Here is a 21,117-nt window from a genome sequence, read left to right as displayed (position 1 = left end):
ACAGTCCCTGTGCTCGCCCTTCCCGGCCCCTGCAGCCCTCGGAGCGCTCCGAGCCCCGGCCTGGCAGCCGCGGGCTGAGGGGACCGTTACCCTCGGTGAGACACCCGGATGTCTGCTCGGCAAACTCCGAATTATTGTCTCCGACCCGCTCACGGCTGCCGCCTTTTTTTGCCTTCTTCCAAACGTGTTTTATTTCCTCCCCCCGTTACACGATGAAATTAACTTTCACAGGTTTGTATCTCTTCCCCCGCATGTCTTTGCGGGGTTTTGTTTTTTGGGTAGTTTTTAGGCTTAGTGGTTGTGGGGAAAGACTGAACGCTCTTCAGCTGCTCTTCCCCCTCAACGTGTGTTTTTTCCCTCACGTGAGGTTTTTTTCCAGCTCCTGACTCTTGAAAGGAAACGGATTTTTTGGGTGACCCATCTCCTTAATTCCCTCCTTGAGCCGCTGTTTTGCTTGGTCAGTGGAACTCCTGGAACGCTCCACTGGTGCATCCTCAGAGCTGCTGAGCTTTGGGATATCTCTGGGAATCACACTGCCCCTTCCTCGGAGATCTCCTTGGAAATCACACCCGAGGGGATCCTGTGGCTTTGGAGGAGTGGGAATCCATGTGAGGAGCTTTTTGAAGCTGGTACATGGGTGGCAGTGGGATTGCTTGGTAACTCCACAGTAAATTTCCCTAAGCCAAAATGCCTTCAGCAGTGCTGCTTGCAGGCACGGGTTTGCAATATGGGTGGAAAGTGTGCTCTGTTCCTCACAGCTCTTCCTAAGGGCTGTTTGTATTTTTTTTATTAAATTGAGTGGAAAATCTTGCAGGTAGAGGACCAAAATAATAATAAAAATCAATTTTAAAAACCCCAACAAAACAAAATGTATTTTTAAAGAAATGTACCAAGCTGTTGCTGTTACAAGTGCCTAAATAATCGAGACATGCTGAGGTACCTATGGGAGTGTCTGTTTGTAACCTTGCTTTGTGTGACACTGAGTTTTTGTGGTTTCCTTTTCCCGCTGTCACTTAAAAGCAGATGACATTTTCAGACAGCAGAGGGAGGGGGAAGAAATCCACAGCCACAAAAAGTCAGGGTTTGATTGCAGTTGTAACAAGTGCATCAGTTTTTCAACTTTGAATTGGCTGTGTTGACTCACTCCCTCTTCTCTCAGTCAGTTAGCCCTCCTGCAAAACAGAGAGGATTTCTGACTTTTAACCCTTTTTTTTTTTACTTTTAACCTTTTTTTTTAACCTTATTTTTTTGTTTTACTACTCCGTGGACCGTTAATTAAGGGATTTTCAGTGTTGGGGGTTTTCACTGAAGAGTCAGTTTGGAAATGAATGTGCCCAGTGAAACTGAGAACTCACGTAAATCAAGCGCAGGGGAAAAGCAGTGTTTGCTCATGTTGTAAAACCAGTGTGAAATGCACTTTATGGTTTTTTGGCTTAGTGGAGTGTGTAATCTTGTTTTTTTTTTTATTTTTCCCTGTTTGCACCACTCTCTTTTCAATTTTAACAGGAAAACACACCAGTAAAATCATTACTTGAACTTATTTTCATGTACCACAGTAACTGCAGTTCCTGTTGTTACTTTGGCATAAGGTGATAGAGAAATTTTTCCAAGTTTTTTCTGCTTTTCCAGGATAAGCCTGGTAATGAACAAAGGATGTTTTCACCATTTTCTTGACACTGTTGTTGTCTGACGTCAGCACCTTGCTAATGATGTTTCCTGACTTTGCTCCATCAAGTATTTTGTTGGTAAACAGATGGAAACTAAACTATTGTGGGGGATTAAATCAGCTTCCTTCTATTAAACTCATTGGTAGCAGAACAGGTGCAGTTCAGAAAGAGGAATTTGTGGGCTTTTCAATGTTCCACCCTAATTTAAGTCATTCTTTTTGGGTTTGGATGAAATTCAGACACTTTCCACCCCAGTGTAATTAGAAAAGCCAGAATTTTCAGTGTGAATTCCATTTGCTAAATCTCTCGTGGCTCTGAGCTGTGTTTGGTGCCTTGCAGTGTAATTAGAAAAGCCAGAATTTTCAGTGTAAATTCCACTTGCCTAAATCTCTCTTTGCTCTGAGCTGTGTTTGGTGCACCCCAGTGTAATTAGAAAAGCCAGAATTTTCAGTGTGAATTCCACTTGCCTAAATCTCTTGTGGCTGTGCTGTGTTTGGTGCACCCCAGTGTAGTTAGAAAAGCCAGAATTTCCAGTGTGAATTCCACTTACCTAAATCTCTTGCAGCTCTGAGCTGTGTTTGGTGCACCCCAGTGTAGTTAGAAAAGCCAGAATTTTCAGTGTGAATTCCACTTGCCTAAATCTCTTGCAGCTCTGAGCTGTGTTTGGTGCACCCCAGTGTAGTTAGAAAAGCCAGAATTTTCAGTGTGAATTCCACTTCCTAAATCTCTCTTGGCTTTGAGCTGTGTTTGGTGCACCCCAGTGTAATTAGAAAAGCCAGAATTTTCAGTGTGAATTCCACTTGCCTAAATCTCTCTTGGCTCTGAGCTGTGTTTGGTGCCTTGCAGTGTAGTTAGAAAAGCCAGAATTTTCAGTGTGAATTCCATTTGCGAAATCTCTCTTGGCTCTGAGCTGTGTTTGGTGCCTTGCAGTGGAAGCGGTGCCCTGGAGGATGGTGGTGCCCGGGAACGCCCCGCTGATCCAGCAGGACCCCGCGCTGGAGCCGGCCCTGGGCAGGGACGCCCCCGAGCACTCGGCCATGGGCCCGGAGCCCCCCGAGGACGCGGTGGGCCCCGAGGTGCGCAAGCTGCGCGAGCTGGTGCGCAGGCTGGAGCTGGACAGTCAGCACGGCAGGAGCAGGAGCGGCAGGACCCTGCTGGGGACAAACGTGCCCGGGGACATCCGTGCCGGGGTGGACGACCGTGAGCCCGGCCTCAACGGGATGGAGATCAACAACAGCATCAACGCCATGGCCGAGCAGCAGGAGCTGCAGCTGATGGCGGATCTGCACAGCCAGCTGAGCAAGATGAGGCAGGAGGAAGGGGAGAACAAGTTCAGAAGAGCCCTGGATGCCCCAGTGCGATACAACAGTGCTCCTGAGGAGGTGTCTCCCAATGGGGGGCAGAGCCACAGCAATGGCCAGTGTCCCTCGCCCGTGGACGCGAGTGACAGCGCCGAGCTGCTGGGCAGCCTGCTCATGGCAGGGATCCACCCCCCAGCTGCAGTCCACGAACAGAACCCCAGTGAAAAGGGTGCAGATCTAGAGGGGCTCCCCAGTCACGCGGATCTGGATGAAGTCAAAGTGTTAGAACTGGAAAACGGCCCCGAAGAGGAGGATTGCTGGTAGGTACCCCCAGGCCTGGGGGAGAGGGATGTGCTGTGGTTAGGTGAGCAATTCCTTTAAAGCTATAAACTGATTTCTGTACAGGACTTGGAATTTTAGCAGCAAGAATGCAGTTCTCATTAGTGACTGTTCTTATTCTTATGTCCATTGTGCCAGACTATTATCTTTTAAAAAATAAGTTTACCTGTAGGTGCTGATTTTTCCCCCTTCCTTCCAGCCACTGCTGCAGCTTCCTTTCCCTGTAAGTTCAGTTATATATAGCACATGCAGATAAATGAATAATGCAGCTTTTAAACCTTGTGCACAACTGTCAAATACCATATTTTAATAACATTTTTGTCAATAAGAATCCTTTGACCATCTGGAATTTGTGGCTTTTGCTAGGACCTGAGGAGACAAACCATTCCCAGCTCCTGGAGGCTGTTTCTTTCCAGTTAAGCACCTCTTTTGTTCAGAGACATGAACTGAACCAGATCAATGATGTAATCCTTAACTGACCCGACTCTCTGGGACTCTCCCCTCCACCCCCAGCCTTGTTTAGAACTTGTTTTATGAATCAGTACGTTAACAACCTTTGGGAGGGCAAGGGAAATGTAAAATTTAAGGCTGATTCCAGCTCCTGCAATAGCTGAGACTTGAGATTTTACCCAGAGTTGTTAATTTGCAAGGAAGGAAGAGCCTCAGGGCTCTGCAAATTGGGTTTCAAATTTGTGTAGCCAGATTAATCTGGCAGCAAGGACAGGGCTGCTGAACACAAACCAAACCTTCAGCTCCAAACATTCATTAGCTGTTAGAAGGGAAGGTGAAGTTTTTGTTAATGGAGTGGAGCTCAATGAGGTCATGGCATCAGTTCCAGCCTGAATTTGAGGTTACATTTAAAACAGGATTTTTTTTCTTTGCAAGTGTACTTTTAATACCCAAATGCTTGATCACTGGAACTCTTCAATATACCCAAATAGCATTTTGAGCAGATTTCCTATAAATAAATAAATGAATATATTTAACAGGTTACATATGGAAGACTGGCTTTATTATTTCCATGCTAATGGGAGCAGCCAGGTTGATATTCACATTTATAGAGCTTGTGACAGGGAGAGTCTTCAAATTCTGTTGAGTCTCAGAGGCTGGGATTTATCCAGGCAGGGGATGCTGCCCAGTGAATCAGGAGAGATTCTGTGCTCAGGAGTTCTGGTCTTTGACCTTTCCTTCAGTTGGTGGCTGGTGAGGCCCTTCTTCCCCAGGTACCCTTCACTCTGCACCTTGTAAGATCCTTGTGCTTTGTTAGCTCTGTTTTATGTCAGATTTGGTTGGAACAGGGTAACCTGTGACAAAGAGGCCCCTGAGGAGCTGGATAAGGGTGGTGATCCAGAGCACTTGTGCATGTGCTGTTTCCATAAATTATCTTTGATTGTGCTGCATCACTTCCATCTGTTCCCCTTTCCTCTTGTCAAACAAACCTGCTGCAACAGGAAGCTGCTTTTAGTGGTGGCTTCTTGTTCTGGAGCTCGTTCTGAAAGTGGGGAATGAATCCTGTGTACAATCAATAGTGCCTGTGCTCACTGCCAGATATCCCAAACTGTCTCCATAAACACATCCCACACTCAGCCCCTGCAGGTGTTTGTGCTTTCCCACAGCAAGAACCAGTAAACTGCTTGCAGGGGAGGGAGGGTTTTCTTAAAGCAAACAAGAAAACCCAACAAATTCCTTTAATTCTCTGTGAATTTAGGATCAGCTCTAACAAGGTGGCTCTGCTGATGGGGGGAATTTAGTGCTGCCTGGATTGAGCAAATCCAGAGGGAATAGCTCTGAGTGGATTGTGTATTTGCAATCCTTTTTAAAATATTGTACATCCTTCTTCCCTGGAAGGAGGATGGACTGTCAGAGGGTTTCTTGCTGTGCAGATGGAGTCTCAGTCCCTTCTCTGTTTTGGAATTGTTCTCTTTATTCATCTGGAAGTGTCAGCAGTGTGTGTGCAGCTCTCCTGTTCAGCAGCTCTGAGGGTGTGTTTGGAGCTGTGTGAAACCCAAGGCAGGATTGTGTATTTGCAATCCTTTTTAAAATATTGTACATCTTTCTTCCCTGGAAGGAGGATGGACTGGAGAAGGATTTCTTACTGTTCTCTGCAGGTGCAGATGGAGTCTCAGTCCCTTCTCTGTTTTGAAATGATTTTCTTTATTCAGCTGGAAGTGTCAGCAGTGTGTGTGCAGCTCTCCTGTTCAGCAGCTCCGAGGCTGTGTTTTGGAGCTATGTGAAACCCAAGGCAGGATTGTGTATATGCAATCCTTTTTAAAATATTGTACATCCTTCTTGCTGTTCTCTGCAGGTGCAGATGGAGTCTCAGTCCCTTCTCTATTTTGAAATTACTCTCTTTATTCAGCTGGAAGTGTCAGCAGTGTGTGTGCAGCTCTCCTGTTCAGCAGCTCTGAGGGTGTGTTTGGAGCTGTGTGAAACCCGAGGCAGAGCCCACTCCCAGCTGCTGTAACTCTGCCCTGGCCTGCCTGGCCTTGGCTGCTCCCTCAGCTCCCTTTCTCAAATAGCTGCTCAAAATTGTAAATATCCTGGAGAGCAGGGACATGGAGCTGGGCCCTGGCACTCAGCAGCTCAGTGATGGACTCCAGCACAGGGCAGCTCCTGAGCTGTTTTGGGAGGGTTTTATCCAAATTCCCCCTTACCCAGGGAACAAACAGATCTGCTGCTGACAGCCTTACACTGGTTGTGTTCCCCAGTGTTTGTCATGCTGGGGTTTTTCCATGGGGTGAGGACAGGAAGGAATCCCTGGCACTCAGGTGAATCCCTGAGTTGCTGCTCTCATTCCAAAAGTCTCTCTCTCAGCTGAAACTGGGTCATGCTGTCTTCTCCTCAGTGTTGAGTTGTCTCTGCCTGGATCCGTGCTCAGCACAGCAAGTGGGGTGTCCTTGCATTGGTGTTTGCAGGAGCAGGAGCGTGCTGTGCTCTCAGAAATGCCACTGCAGGACTTTCCTGGGTGTGCAGCTCTCAGCCTTAGCTCTGTGCCCAGTCACCTTCTTCTACATCCATGTTTAAGTCTTTAATTCTGTGTACTGGAGGAAATCATTGCTGCTTGTACCATCAGAGATAGGGAAAGAAATTCTGGGGAAGTGAGGGAAAGTTTCATATCCAAGCGAGGATGTGATGCTGCACAAAATCCAGGAATTCTCCCAGTGCCTCCAGCCTGGGGGAGAAGGTTACTTACAGAGTGTCTGTGTAATCCATTTGCACCCTTCACAGCTGTGCTGTAGCTTCCCTGGGATCTCACCTGGCCACAGGGTGCTGCTGACAAGATCTGCACAACTTAGAAACAGCAATTTGCAAGGTCCTGTTCTCTCAGCCTGATCATTTTATCAGGTGTTTTTATCCCTGTTGCATTAAATAATGCACAAGTGACTTCGCCAAACCTTTCCTGTTTGAGGTGAGTGTTACTTGTGCTGGGTGACACCTGCCCTGCTGGGACATCCCTGGGTACAGGAGCTGCCTCAGAGCCCCGTGCAGCTCTGTGGGAGTGTCCCCAGCCCGTCCCTGGTGGCAGAGCTGAAAGGCAGAACCTGCTGGTGGTGACATCGCGTGCAGAGCTCGGCCTGGCAGGGACAGAGCCTGCCTGAGGCTGGGAGTGCTCCAGGCTGGGCCTCCTGCTCCTCTCATTGCTGTGAAATGAGGGGTGGGCAGGGAAATCCTCAGTGGCAGTGCCAGGGAGGTGGGGAGCAGGGGTGTCTGTGTGTCAGTCTGTGTCTCTGTGTGTCTGTCTGTCTGTCTGTGTGTGTTCATTCACAGCAGCACTCTGGAGCTGCCTTGTCATCACTGTGGGCTGCTGGCTGGGTCAGGAGATTAATTTAACTTTGGAGCTGCTCTGACTTGGGGACTGATTTTTGGTGTTTTGTTCAGCAGGATTAGTCCCTAAATAGACATGAGAAAGTGTCTTTGCAGTGTCATTTATTCCTCTCTTTGCAATTTCTTGGGAATAAAGCTCAGTCCTCTCCTTGGGCTAACAGCAGAATGTTTTTGTGTGGAGTGTTCTCCACAGGATTTTCCCCATTTTTTCCTTTTACATTTCTGTCATTTCAGAACCTGGATATTATTGTTTCACTGTGGCTTTCTACTCCAGTCTTGTCTGTGTTAGGATTTCTGTTCAGCAGGAGTGTTTAGATTTGAGATTAGCACAGCATAAGCAGAGTACTAAATCTGAAAATCAACTCTCTGAAGTCTGATATGCAAAGGAAAGGAAAATGAATGTATTACCTTTTGAAATCCATGATTGGAGAGGAATTCAGCTGCCTTTTAGCACTTGAAGGAGGTGTATCTCATACACCTGGATTGTTCTAAACCCTTTCAGCTGGTTGAGGTCTCCTTGCAGTGTTGTGTGTAACTCACAGGTCTGCAGATCAGTGCAGTGATTGCCATTTTTGGAGCTGCTGCAGCCACTGGTGCCAAGTGCTTTGGAAGATGGATAATAACCCAGGCTGTGTCTTCAGAAAAGGCCTTTGCTTCATGCTCAGTTTAATTTCCTAATGCACTGCTTCTAGAGCCTTCTGCAGCCTCAATTCTGCTCTTACAATTTGTACATTTCTGCTGCAGATCCTCTGCATCAGCAGGATCTAAAACTCCCAGGATTTGACTCTTAGAGCTGCTCTGATCAGTTTTTCAGTGTGAGGATGCTTTTTCTTGGTGCATTGTGCAAGTTGAGAAAATTGTTGTGTTTCCTGCATTCTTGGGGTTTGGGTTTTTTAAAGCAGGAATTTCAAAATCCAACAACAGTGGCCATTAACTACTGTAAATCCTTCTGTGACATTGATTCCATAAGGGAAGTAGTATCTCTGGAATATTCCTTGGTTTTAGTGCTCTGGGTTATGTCAGAATAAAGTACAGAGTGTATCAGAAATTTATTTTTGAATGGCTGCAACTTAATGGAAGAAAAATTCCTATGTTTGTCACAAGGTACTCTGTTTTACAGGGTAAACACAAACATTAGTAAGCAGAAAGTAAAGAATCTTTATTATTGAAGGGTTTCCTCTCAGAAGATGAATAAAATCTCATTTGTATTTAATAATTTATACAACAAACCCCCAATACATCAAACTGGGAATATTTGCCCAAATGTTTACTTTGTGCATTTTGCATGAGGCCTTGTAAGTATCTAAATAACCAATTTTCATTTGCAATTTGACAAAAGAAAACATTCAGAGACGTTTAGAGAGAACACCCAAAGTGCTGAGCTGAGGAGCAGACTGCAGGGTAGGGCTTGGTCCTGAGCAGGCTCTGACTCTGGGCTGCCTCCTGCTTTTCCAGTGCTTCTGGGATTCAGTGTTCACCTGGCAAATCCAACAGCCTGGAGGCTGAAAGTACCAGAAAGAAAAATTCTGAGTGTTTTTAAACAAAGCCAAGAGTTTTTAGCTTTTCACACCCCCCTTTTCCAAGGTTTTAGCTGCCTGGATGTGAGGCTGGGTTAGGTCAGCCTCTGGTGGGTGACCCTGGTCACTGGACTTTGCTGAGCCTGAGCCTTTAATTCTGTGTACTGGAGGAAATTATTGCTGCTTGTACCATCAGAGATAGGGAAAGAAATTCTGGGGAAGTGAGGGAAAGTTTCATATCCAAGTGAGGATGTGATGCTGCACAAAATTCAGGAATTCTCCCAGTGCCTCCAGCCTGGGGGAGAAGGTTACAGAGTGTCTGTGTAATCCATTTAGGTGACTTCTGGCTCTTAATATGCCAGAGAAATACTCACATTGACATATTTGAGGGGTTGGTGTTTTTAGCTTAGTGCTGTGCCTGCACCTTTGGAGGAGTCAGGGTGCTGAGCCCTTCCCAAAGCTCCTGCAGAAGGAAAATGGGAACCCTGGTGCTGTGAAATCAAACCAGAATTCCTTTTGTTTTAAACTAAATTGAATCTCAGTGCTCTGAAGAATTGAGCTGTGTTCACTTAATTGGGTTTGGGGAAATGGTGAGAGCTTCTCTTGCCAATGGATTTGTCAGCAGGAAAAATCAGAGTTCTCTGGCAGAGCCCAGAGGATTCCAGAGCTTTGCTCCACGTGGGAAAGGCTCTGCCAGGCAAACAAGGGTTGCCATCCTCAGCTGGGATGGGAGCAGGGCAGGATTCTCTCCCTGAACCTGGAATATGAGCAGAGCAGCCTGACCTGCCCTGAGGAGGCTGTTGGCCTCTTTTTTGTCTGATGGTTTTACTGCTCCTTTTGTGGTCTGAGCTGTGCAGTAAATCCAGGGAGAGGGAGCACTTTGCTTCCTGGCTTTGATTGGATTTGAGTGCTTGTAATGCTCATTTATCCATGCACAAATGCAGCAGGATTGGCTGGGGGGATCTGCCCTGAGAGGTACCTTTGGAGACTCAGGAATATTTGCATTCATTCCTCAGTGTTTATTTTATCAATAACAAATTAGCCTTTGGATTTTTTTATTTGCATTTGGCTTTGTGTAAACCTTGGTGGGGAAGAGCTCCTGTGTGATTGTGACTGAAGAGGCTGAGTTTATTCTCTGGAAAAGGTGGCTCTGGCCAGAGGCAGGAGTGGTGTGTCAAAAATAGGGAATAATGTTGTCTGCAGGTAACAAACAGTGTTTTGAGAGCTGTTGCAGGCAGTGGTGCTCCATCTTACAGCCCCAAAACCTGCCAGGTTTGCTTTCTGCATTCCCTGTTATCCCTGCCTGGATCAGGGTCAGGGTTGGGGTCAGGACAGGAGCCAGGGCAGTAGGTCAGGCAGACCTCTACAATATTTTAAATATCCCACCTGTTTATATTCTGTCTTGGCCAGGTGTTGGTGTTACAGCCAGGACACCTGACAGCTGAGTGTCCCACAGTGTTTCTCTGTATTTTAATCCCAGGTTTTCAGGAAGGAGTGGGATAATGACTGACATTCCTGCTGATTTACAGCAGTTTTGTTGAGGAAATCAGTGTTCTGTGGGTTGGATCTGAGCTGGCTGTGAGAGAGTGAATAATTGGAGCAAAAGGCTCTGTGTACCTTGCTGCAGGAGTGGCAAAGGTTGGGAGAGAGAGGATAGGAGGCAACTGAAGCACAGGCAGACACCTCTTGAAATCTTAACTCCACCCCCAGGGTTACTTTATGCTTAAATACTGGAATTTGGCCTGAGGAAGGGGAAATTCTCTGGATGTATCAGTGGGGCCAGCTTTGGGAACACCATAAATGCTCAGGTGTGGCTCTGGGTGTTTTCTGTGTCACCTGGGAGCAGTTGCTGAGGTGAAGGAGCACAGGAGAGGGAGGTGCTGGTGGGAAAGCAGCAGTTGTGGCATTGTGTGCATGAGAGAGCTCCTGGAGCTGCTGCTGGGGGTTTTCCAGTGCAGAGGGAGCAGCTGAGGGCTCTGCCAGCAGCTCCTCAGAGCCTCAGGAGAGGGGGAACCTGAGAGCCAAACCTGATGTGCACAAATCACAGAATCCCAGAAGGATTTGGGCTGCCTGGGACCTTGAGGACCATCAGCTCCTGATCTAGATCAAGGTCCCACTGCTCTCTGCACCAGGGTGTTCTCCAAGTGATCTGCAAGAATTAAAAACAGCTTCACTTTTGGAGGTACAGAGCACTGATTTTTCGTTCCCTTTACAAATTTTGAATGTGTTGCTGAGCAGCAAAAACATTAAAAAATAGGGAACTGCTTTTTGCTTTTAAAAATACAAACGTGGGATGTGTAAATAAAATACTTGAGTTGCTTTTATAGCAAAGGCTCTTCCAGCTTTGACCTTTCCACAGAGCAATGTTCTGCTTGGGAAATCTGGTGAAGATGCTGCTTTCCGCCCAATCCCTTGTAAATAATACAGGAGTTTAGGGTTAATAAATCTGTCTGTCCATAAGGCTGATCCTGAGTGTCCATGCAGAGCAGTGGGGGTGTCAGAGATGTGGCAGACACTCAGGCTGGAGGAGAATTGATCTGACATTGCAGGGAAGATAAAGCACAGCCACACTTCTGCCTGTCTGGGAATGTCTGAGCCCTCCAGAGAAGGGGTTTATCCCTGGAATCTGGGAATGCACCTTTGGCTGGCTGGGAGGGCACCTCCAGAGGGTTTTAAACCAAAACCACAACTCCTGGAAGGACATCACCCTGCAGCTCAAGTTAGGAGCACCTCACACCCTCACTGCCTCTGAGAGGGGATGTTTTGGAAGAGGGGAGTGGAGGGAGAGACAGGTGAGTATTCCAACAATTGTTACAACAGCCTAGGATGGCACCTTCCCTTGCAGAGCCTGTGGGTTTCTCTGTAAAGCCATTGATTTTCCTTTTGTGGCAGTAAATTTTCTTTCTGAGTCAATATGCTATTTAAACCTGAATTTTTTTTAATTTGGGTAACTGGTAATTGGTAATTTGGGGAATTTTTAAATTCGGGTAACTAAATTTTTTTATTTGGTTCCTCATGGCTGCACTCTAGCAAATGGCACTTTGGTAGCTGTGTGCTTTGAATTAACCAGCATTTCTTCCTTCTCCTTTGAATCCTTGCAAAGGCTCTATGTGTCTCCAAGGAAATCCATGGATGAGAAAACAGCCTCTCCTCTGAAGTGGTGCCGGCAGGTGCTGGATAACCCCAGCCCCGAGATTGAGGCTGCCTGCAGAACCCTCATCAACAGGCTGGACCAAGGTAGGGCAGCTGCAGCCTCTGCTGCTCTGGGCTCCCTTGCAAAACTCATTCTGAGCAGGAAAATTGAGCTTAGTGTTGTCAGGCTCTTGAATTTTTAAGTTCTGTTAATATTTAAACATTTTTAAATGTAAGAAATGTGTAGAGGAACAAATGGGCTGCTGGGGAGTGGGAAGGGAACCATGGCAAACTGTTCTTGCAGCTTCTTCCTGGTGCTGAGTGTTCCTAGTGGTGATGGTTCCTCCTCTGGATATCCTACTGGATATTCCTGCTGGATCTTCCCAGCTGCTCTTACCTGGCTGAAGAAATTGCTGCTGCTCAAAGCTTATAACAATGAAATATTAAACTTGAAGAAATGGTGTCACTTGGAAATCAAGTTTTTCCTCCAGTTTATCATCCCCTAAAAGCATTTCCAGCTGTGGGTTGTGTTAATCCTGAGGGGAAATCTCTGATTTCATCTGCCTGAAGTGAAACCCTGGAATGTTGTGTGCAGTGGGGACATCTCAGATCACAGGCAGTGTTCTGGGTCTGGCTTTGGGGCTTTGCTTTTCCACCTGGGCTTTCAGTGGTGGGACAGCTCCCACAACAGATGCAGTTCACAGGACAAAAATGAATTTATTCTGCTCTACCTCTGTCCTGCATCACCTGCAGTGCACCTGGTGCATATCCTGCCTGTGTCAGTCCAAATGGCCTCAGGTTTGTGTAAAGTGGGCTGGACACTGAGCTCCTGACAGCCTGGACCCTGAGGGCTTGGAAAGGAATCAGGAACTGTCTTTTACCTTCTCTAGACTCCCTCTCATGCAGCTCCCCTGGCCAGGACTGGCTGCAGGTTTGTTGCAGACATGGGTGCAGGTTTGTTGCAGACATGGGTGCAGGTTTATTGCAGACATGGGTGCAGGTTTGTTGCAGACATGGGTGCAGGTTTGTTGCAGACATGGGTGCAGGTTTATTGCAGACATGGGTGCAGGTTTATTGCAGACATGGGTGCAGGTTTGTTGCAGACATGGGTGCAGGTTTGTTGCAGACATGGGTGCAGGTTTGTTGCAGACATGGGTGCAGGTTTGTTGCAGACATGGGCTGCACTCTCCTCTGTCCAGCTGGACTCAGGAACCTTCAGACACAGAAGCTGTGTGTGGAGAGTGACACTTCTGAGAGAATCACTGTTTGGAAGCTCAGGGATGTCCCTGAGCTCTGGAATCCAGCCCCAGCTGGGTCCCCACGTTGCTGTCTCAGGGTTTGTCTCCATGGGAATGCAGAAATTCTGATTTCACTTGAACCAACAATTCCAGCCCTGTGGTCTGGAGTCTGAGGTCGCTGCTTTGGGGGTTGGTTTGGGTTATTTTAGTTTTCATTCTAACAGTGTTTGGTACTGCTTGAGATCTCAGGCTGCTCTTGGGTTTAACCTTGGCATTCCTGATTGGAGATAACTGAGTAGACTTTGAGAACAAACTTCATTTGCTTTCATAAACCATCTGTGCTTAGAAATTTGAATGAAATCTCTTTGATTACCTTTTTCCTCTCTGAAATGTATCAGGCTTCAATTGTACTTAGTCTGACCTGGTAATATTTGTGGGAGAAATAAAACAAGAAAATTTAATATGATGAATCTTCATTATATTCTTAGCTGATACTCTCACAGTAGGCAGAACTGAGTTCTGTGTGCAGTTGAGCAGCACCTTGAGTATCTCCAGATCATGGTATGAGTAATTTCCTCAGTGTTGTAGCTGCTCATTTCCACCTCCAGTAAGGATGGGGGCGCTTGGCTTTGCCACCTGCCTTATTTTGGTTTGTTTGTGAATATGTGAGTGTGTGTGAGCTGAAGGAGTTTAATTCAAAGAGCTGGTTTTTATTATTTTATTTTATTGGATTGGCATAATTTCTGTGGTTTAACATTGTCTTGGTTCCATCACAAAAATTCAGAATAACACACTTGTAACATAAATTCAGTGAGCTCTCTAAAATGAGGGGGTGTGATGGTGTTCACAGGGGTCTGAGGATGAGGGAGGAGATGAGGATCTGACTCCATGTTTCAGAAGGCTGATTTATTATTTTATCATATATATTATATGAAAACTATACTAAAAGAATAGAAGAAAGGATTTCATCACAAGGCTAGCTAAGAAGAGAAAAAGAAAGAATGATAACAGAGGTTTGTGGCTCAGCTCTCTGTCCGAGCCAGCTGACTGTGATTGGCCATTAATTAGAAACACCCACATGAGACCAATCCCAGATGCACCTGTTGCATTCCACAGCAGCAGATAACCATTGTTTACATTTTGTTCCTGAGGCCTCCCAGCTTCTCAGGAGAAAAAATCCCAAGGAAAGGATTTTTCATAAAATGTGTCTGTGACCCCCTGTGACAAGGGGGTGTAGAGGTGGCAGATATTGGTGGAACTGGTCATCCATCCAGCACTGGAACTTTGTGAAATGTATGACTTTTTCAAAGCCAGGTTTGTCAGGAGTTCCTCTTGGAGTTCTTCAGAGGGGACAAAAGCAGTTAAAGGACACGAGTGGGGACTGGGCACTGCTGTGCTCCAAGTACCTCTGCTGCAGAATTTAATCCTGTTCTTGATCTTGCTCTCTGTTTCCAAAATAATTTGCTAACCTTGGTGGCTTTTTTGTATTTTTCCTTCTAGCCAGTAGATGGAAAAACCTGTATTGCAGCCCCCTGGCATCTCCCAGCGCACATAACCTGAATTCCGAGGCAGGCTCCTGTAGCAATGCACTAAACTCTCCTGGGCACCTCAAATCGACTAACAAAGCACTACTAACCTGTGGCAGCTCAGGTATGGCATGGCACTGCAGCACTGGGCTCTTTAAAATGCAAGGAGGGGTAGGGATTGGCACAGGGAAAAGGTCTCATGGCCACTCGTGGTGTTTTCCCCTTTTTGTTTGCTCCCTTCCTCACCCAGGTTTCATTTGTGTGGGAGAAAACCTCCTTGCATTCTAAATGTCCTGTAGTTATTTCTTGGTTTGGGTTTCTCTACTTTCTCTCCCGATATATATATATATATATATATATTTATAAACTGTACTAATTTTAAGTGGCTTAAAATAGAAAGCAGCTCTGTTGGGGCAAAAATATATTGCTCTTGAATAAAGTTGTAGAGTATAGATGTGATCTTTATAGAGTCACTTGGATTCAGTTTTCTGGGGAAGGTTTCTCTTGGGAATATTGATTAATGCAGGGAACAAAAGGCTGCAAAGCCTGCAGGGTAAAGCCTTCAATTACCTGAGTGGGAAGCTAAAACAAAATGCAAGAAGTTTTCCTTCAGCCTTAATTGTGTGTGGAGAAGATTCCCTACCTTAGAGGCAGCTCAGCCACGACTCCTGTTAGAGCCTGATAATGCAGCTCCTCCAAAATGCTGTGGCCTGCAGCCTCCCTGTGCCTGAGGAGGCAGGAACACCCTTCAGGAGCTCCATTTGTCATCCTTGGTGCAGTTCCTGCTGTTCCCTGCACAAAGGCTTTGCCTCCTGGCTCTGGTATCAAAGGACTCGTCCTTATTTGTTTGTTTTGTGTGGAAATTGCTAAACCCTACTTTGCATGTTTCAAAACACAAAGCATGTTTAACAGTCTCTGCCTCCAAACTTGATGTTAAATGAACTTTTTTTCCCTCTCTGAAAAAAGAAGAAGGTTGCCTGTGGCTGTTTTCACAGGTGCAGGTTTATTTTTGAGCTCTGATTTTTGCTATAAATAGAAATTAACACTTATCTCTGTTTTGCAAACAAAAGGATGCACGTAGGACTGAGGATTTTTGCCAGCTGAGTTCTGCAGGGAAACATCTCTAAGGCAATTTCTTGTTTTTCATATGAGTTTGGGGGGCAATCCAGGTCTCTGAGCACCTTTTCACCCAGAAGCAGTTCCTGATGAGTAAAACCAAAGTGTCTTTGGCTTCTGCAGATGTGCAGGGCCAGGACAGGCTCTGTCCTTTCAGAGCATGATGAGTTCACTTCATCTCAGGTGCCTCTTCCCTGTGCCTTGGGCAGGTGCTAAGATGAGTTTAAAGTTTTCTGTCAACCTGACTCAAATCTTATCTTATTTCCAAGAAAAACCAGCTTTTCTACCCTTCAAATGGAAAATGTTTAACTGACTTCCCTTGAAAACCAAACCAGCCCCTTTGACAAAGCCCAGATGTGGTTTCTGTTTGAAAACCATCATCAGCTCAGCTTTACTGATGGAAGCAGGAGCAGATTTTTCCCCTCCTTGGCTATTTTTAACTAGACCTTCAATTTGAAATGCAATAGCCAAACTAAACAAAGTTGGATTGGGAGTTTTGCCTTTTAGAAAGCTGGTCTCAGGGTCCAGCTGGATTTTTAATCAGTGTTGAATCTGCTGTTAATTACAGCAGGAAACCTGTGCTTGTTCCTTCCACCACATCCTACAGGTGCAAGCCCAGCTCAGGATGGTTTTATTTCAGCTCTTACAGTCTTTTCCTGACACCAGGAGGAAAGAAATGGGATTTTATAGTGCAATATCCTGACTTGGAGTGTGCATTTGTGAAGCACACACCCAGATGCACCTTTAAGGTACAGCCACACTTGTGTCACTGTATTATTGCAGCATCCTGAAGCTCACAGTTTTCCTGCCATGCTCTGAGAAGATTTGAAGGCAGGGCACCTCCTGATGTTCAAATAAACCACTTGCCAGCAAAGCTGAGCAGCCCTTTCCAACTGTGCTCAAATGCAGCAGGCAGGGAAAAGCAGCAGGTTCACAACATGATTTCTTCTACCAGCTTGGAAGAGAACTAAGTGCTGACATGGGAAACACAGGTGTGAAGTTCAGGTGTAAAATGAATTTCTTACATGGGCACTGACCAGGCTGCTTCCTGCCAGCCAGCCTCCCATTCCTTGTTTGAAAAGCACCTGAAAACTGCAGGTTAAACACTGAGTGTTGGAATTCCTAAATTCTTATTTCTCACAGCTGGACCTGCAGCTCCTAGCTGCACTGCTGAATTCCTGGGATAGATCCTGCTGCTCCTGGTGGGTTTGTGAGTGTGTGACTGGGTTTGTGTCCCTCTCCCCAGGGTACCTGAGCATGCACTCAGCCCTGAGCTCCCAGTCCTCGGTGGACAGCGAGCTCAGCACCTCGGACGACTCCATCTCCATGGGCTACAAACTGCAGGACCTCACTGATGTCCAGGTCATGGCACGGCTGCAGGAAGAGAGTAAGTTTTGGTTGGTTGGTTTGGGTGGTGGGTGGGGTTTTTTGGGGGGTTTTATTTGGCTTGGTTTTTTTTTTTTTTTTTTTTCTAAGTTGCTTCTATATTGTCAGGCAGGAAAACTTCAATAAAGGCATAATCTGGTGAGAAGCTGTAAATAACCCAGGTGCCACCCAGGCAGGTGTGTTTTCACGGGAGGCAGACTTGAAATCTTTGTTTCCACCTTTGAAATGCTGCTGGGTGCAGAATGAATTAAACTAAAAGATTTAACCTCTAAATGAGACTGCCATTCCTGTGGATTAGACTCCTGTACCTACTTAACCTGCTGGAGCTTGTTGGCAATGTCCACAGTCGTGGGTGAGATTAGGGAGCACTGCAGGTCCCGTGAATGTTAACTGGGCTGTAATTAAGCAGTGCTGATGCAGGTGATGCTGTTCCTGCTGATGGATTCCGGGTAGGACAGGTGTTACCCTGACTCTCCTTCCAGAGTGAAACAAATCACTACCCAAGCATTGCTTTGGAGTTGGGGGTGTGTTGTTGGGATTAGTGCTGCCCGTGTCCCCAGTGATGTCCCCCGTGTCCCCAGGCCTGCGGCAGGACTGCGCCTCCAGCTCCGCCTCCGTGTCCCGCCGCAGCTCCAGCGCCTCCCTGCACTCGCTGCGCCGCGGCACCTACAGCGACCAGGAATTCGACACCTACAGCCTGGAGGACGAGGACGACTGCGACTGCTCGCTGTCTCTGCGCAGCGCCCACCGCTACTCGCCGTCCCCGCTGAGCTCCCCGCGCTGCCAATCGCCCTCCTCGGGCGCCGAGCTGGGCCGGGCCGCGGCCTCGCGGCTGCGCGCCCCGCGCAGGGCGGTGCAGAGCCCCATGCAGGAGCGCCTCAAGTACGCCAACAGCGAAGGTGAGGGCGTGCTGAGCCAGGGACGGGGCTTCTGGCACACACGGATCCCCCTGCAGGGCTCCGGGCTGGGCAGGAAGGGAGCTGGCCGTGCTGGGTGTGAGGTGCACAGGGACACAGGCGCTGGATCGAGAGTAGGATGGCCACGGGACCAGGGCAAGGATTGCCTCCTCTGCTGGGCGTACCTCGAGTGCTGTGTGCAGTTCTGAGCTCCTCACTACAAAAAGGACATTGAGGGACTGGAGTGTGGTCAGAGAAGGGAATGGGGCTGGAGCACCAGGAGTGGCTGAGGGAGCTGCAGTTGTTCAGTCTGGAGAAGAGCAGGCTCGGAGGAGACCTTACTACTCTCTACAGCTCCTGATAGGAGGATGCAGCTGGGTGGGGTTGGTCTCTTCTGCTGTTTCCCAAGTGAAAGGACAAGATGAGATGCCTCAAGTTGCACCAGGGGAGGTCCAGGTTAGGTGTTAGAAGCAATTGTTTCCCTACAGAAGTAGTCAGGCCTTGGAATGAGTTGCTCTGGGAGGTGGTGGAGTCACCATCTCTGGCTGTGGGACTTAGGGGTGATCATGGTGGTGCTGGGTTGATGGGATTATCTTGAAGGTCTCCTCCTTATCCTGTGGTCTCAAAATCACTGCTATTTACTGGAGGCTAAGAACTAGGTGCAGACTACTGTGCTTTGGAGTGCATGGGTTTCTGCAGAGCCTCAGAGCAGCAGCAGCAGGGGGCTGAGGCTGTGTTTGTTTTCAGAGGAGCTGAGGCACAGCATGCCCAACCTGGCCCGCAGCAGCCTGCGCGCGCTCGAGGCCGTGCGCAGCAGCCGCAGCCTGGAGTCCGACCTGCAGGTGCCCAGCAGCCGCATCCCCAGGACTCAGCAGCGGTCAGCAGGTCAGTGCCACACCTCCCACACCCCTCCTCTCCCTTCTCCCTTTAGCCAGCCCTCAGAGGTGCTCTTGTGTCCCTGCAGGTCTGACTCCCAGCAAGCTCAGGTATTCCTCGGGGGCCGCGCAGTCCCCGCTGACGGGGCGCCAGCCCAAGGCGGCCAGCTCCCTGCTGCCCGGCCGGCAGGTGGGGAAGCCCTGCAGCTACACGGCTCCCGTCCCCCCAGTGCGCAAGGCACAGCTCCACACGGGCTCTCCCAGCAGCAGTTGCACTTCCAGAAGCTCCACCATGGTCACTGTGGCCAAAGGCTCTGCCCTGAAAGCGCGGCCGGGCGTGGCAGGGGTGGCCGTGCCCAAGGGAAAGGCACCGCCCCCATCCAGGAGGTGAGAGGGGTGCAGAGCTCTTTGGCGTTGTGGTAACTGCGTGCCATGAAGTTCATGAAGCGTGGGGAGTGGTGTAACAACACTTAGAGTTTTTGTTCTTGCTGCTGGTTTTTTAACAGCTGTTATGCTACAATTCATTATTGAGGGAAATTAAATTGATTGAGTTGTTGTGATATGACTGATGCCAGACTAATAAGCAACCAGTGCTTGTTGATCTTTAATGTCCCATTAGAGCCTTATATTGAAATCTTTAAAAACATGAAAAAGGGATTTTTTAATCTCCTAATTTATATCAGTACTCTACATACCTGATTATTTTTCATGTGTTCAGTTGTATTTGCATGGAAAAATATTTCTCTTGGACTCAGTCATGGGCTGAAGTCACAACAGTGTTAATGTGGCAGATATCAGTGATTAAGATTCCAGTAACAGCCACTGAATTTCTTAAAGTGCCTCAAGTTGGTGTTTGCTGATGCTCAGGGTGTGACAGCAGCCCTTCACCCATGGCAGGGGGATGTTGGTAACCCAAACCTGTGTCTGCTACAGGGCTTTTCCTGGAGCTGTCCCTGATGTGTTGCTTTGTCCCCCCAGGTTCCTCCAGGCAGCACAGACCCCCCAGGCCCCCGAGGATGACTCCTGGAAGGATGGGTGCTACTGAGAGCCCAGAACACCTCTGTGGAGCAGATCCCAGCTGGCTGGGCATGACCTCGCTGGGAGAGGCCCCGAGCCCCTGTCCCTGCAGACTGCTGTACATATCCCTCATTCTGTGCTCTCCACACCTCCCACCTCCCTCTGCTCTGCCAGGAGCCGGGGCTGGGACACACAGCTCCCACCCTTCACTGAACCCTGAGTCTTCCCAGGAAGACTGGAAAAGCCTTATTTCATCCACACCCCAGCTGCAGCCCTGGGGAAGGTGTGTCACCATCCCCTCCCAGGGATGCTGCAGAGCTGGGGTGTCCTCAGTGCCAGAAGCAGCTCTGAGCTGGTGCTGTGGCAGAGCTCATGGGGAGTAGAAATAGTGACATAGGTGTTAGATTTGAAACTTTTTAAACCCAGCCTGATGTACTCTAATATTTGTCTGGAATTCAACTGGGTTTGGTTTATTGGTTTTTTGTTTTTTTTTTTTTTTTTTACTTCTGTATAGAATGTATTTCTGCTACTTTTTATTGTTTGGTCTAGAGCTGCAGCAGGTTTTTATAACTGTAGAACACTGAGCTGTTGTATCCAGGTGTCAGCACAGGTCACGAGGAGCAGTACACAATATTTGTGTGGGGTGTGAACAGGCAGGGACAGGGATGCCAGTTAAAAACTGCTGGGCACCAGCACCTTACCTCAGCTGAGTCAGCTCAACACCACTTAAATTTTTAAAAATCCCCTTCCCTCACAACTTTGTCTTGAAGTGTTGGAGATCTCAGCTGGTTCCCAACTGCCCTGACTTTTGTAGAAGTTTTCTACTGTCTCTTAAGGATTCTGTTCCAGTGTCCTTTTCCTCAGCAAGTGCTGGATGCTACAAATACAGTCTTAGTCCAGGAAATATGCACTGATAGCAATGTTCTCCCTGCCATCAATGTGACTTTGATAGTGTAGTTTAATAAAATGTTATGGTGCTGAACTAGATCTGCTTTATTCCAACACTGAGTTTTGTGCCACAAACGAGGCCTCTCCTGACAGAAAAGAGCTCTGCAAGGATAAACAGGGCCTCAGCAGAGTCTGGTAGGATGCAAGGAGTGAGATTTACCTTTAATTCCTCAGAGATCAGGACAAGGCCCTCAGTGTTTGCCATTTCTGAAACCTCCACACGTGGCCTGAGCAGAAGCAAAGGCAGGAAGCAGCACAGGGGAAGTTCTGCACCACAGGGATCTCTTGTGATCCAGGAAAAGAGGAAGGGACAGTTGTGCCCCCAGTGCTGTGA

At 47.6% G+C, this 21,117-nt stretch overlaps 1 protein-coding gene across 1 annotated transcript; it reads left to right on the top strand.

Annotated features, from left to right (window-relative positions):
- The first annotated feature begins 387 nt into the window (after window positions 1-387).
- On the top strand, window positions 388-20,289 carry LOC131564000 (SLAIN motif-containing protein-like). The gene is made up of 9 exons (XM_058814253.1): window positions 388-608; window positions 2,598-3,288; window positions 11,753-11,886; window positions 14,520-14,669; window positions 16,908-17,048; window positions 17,629-17,946; window positions 18,691-18,828; window positions 18,908-19,205; window positions 19,797-20,289. Exons 2-9 carry the CDS (start codon window positions 2,618-2,620, stop codon window positions 19,861-19,863), a joined length of 1,917 nt encoding a protein of 638 aa, XP_058670236.1. The 5' UTR covers window positions 388-608; window positions 2,598-2,617; the 3' UTR covers window positions 19,864-20,289.
- The last annotated feature ends 828 nt before the right edge of the window (window positions 20,290-21,117 follow it).

This window comes from Ammospiza caudacuta, chromosome 14 (genome assembly GCF_027887145.1).
Source record: "Ammospiza caudacuta isolate bAmmCau1 chromosome 14, bAmmCau1.pri, whole genome shotgun sequence".
In the NCBI taxonomy this organism is placed as follows: Eukaryota; Metazoa; Chordata; class Aves; order Passeriformes; family Passerellidae; genus Ammospiza; species Ammospiza caudacuta.
The sequence above is the reverse complement of the archived record's forward strand: the minus strand, read 5'-3'. Positions and strand labels throughout refer to the sequence as shown.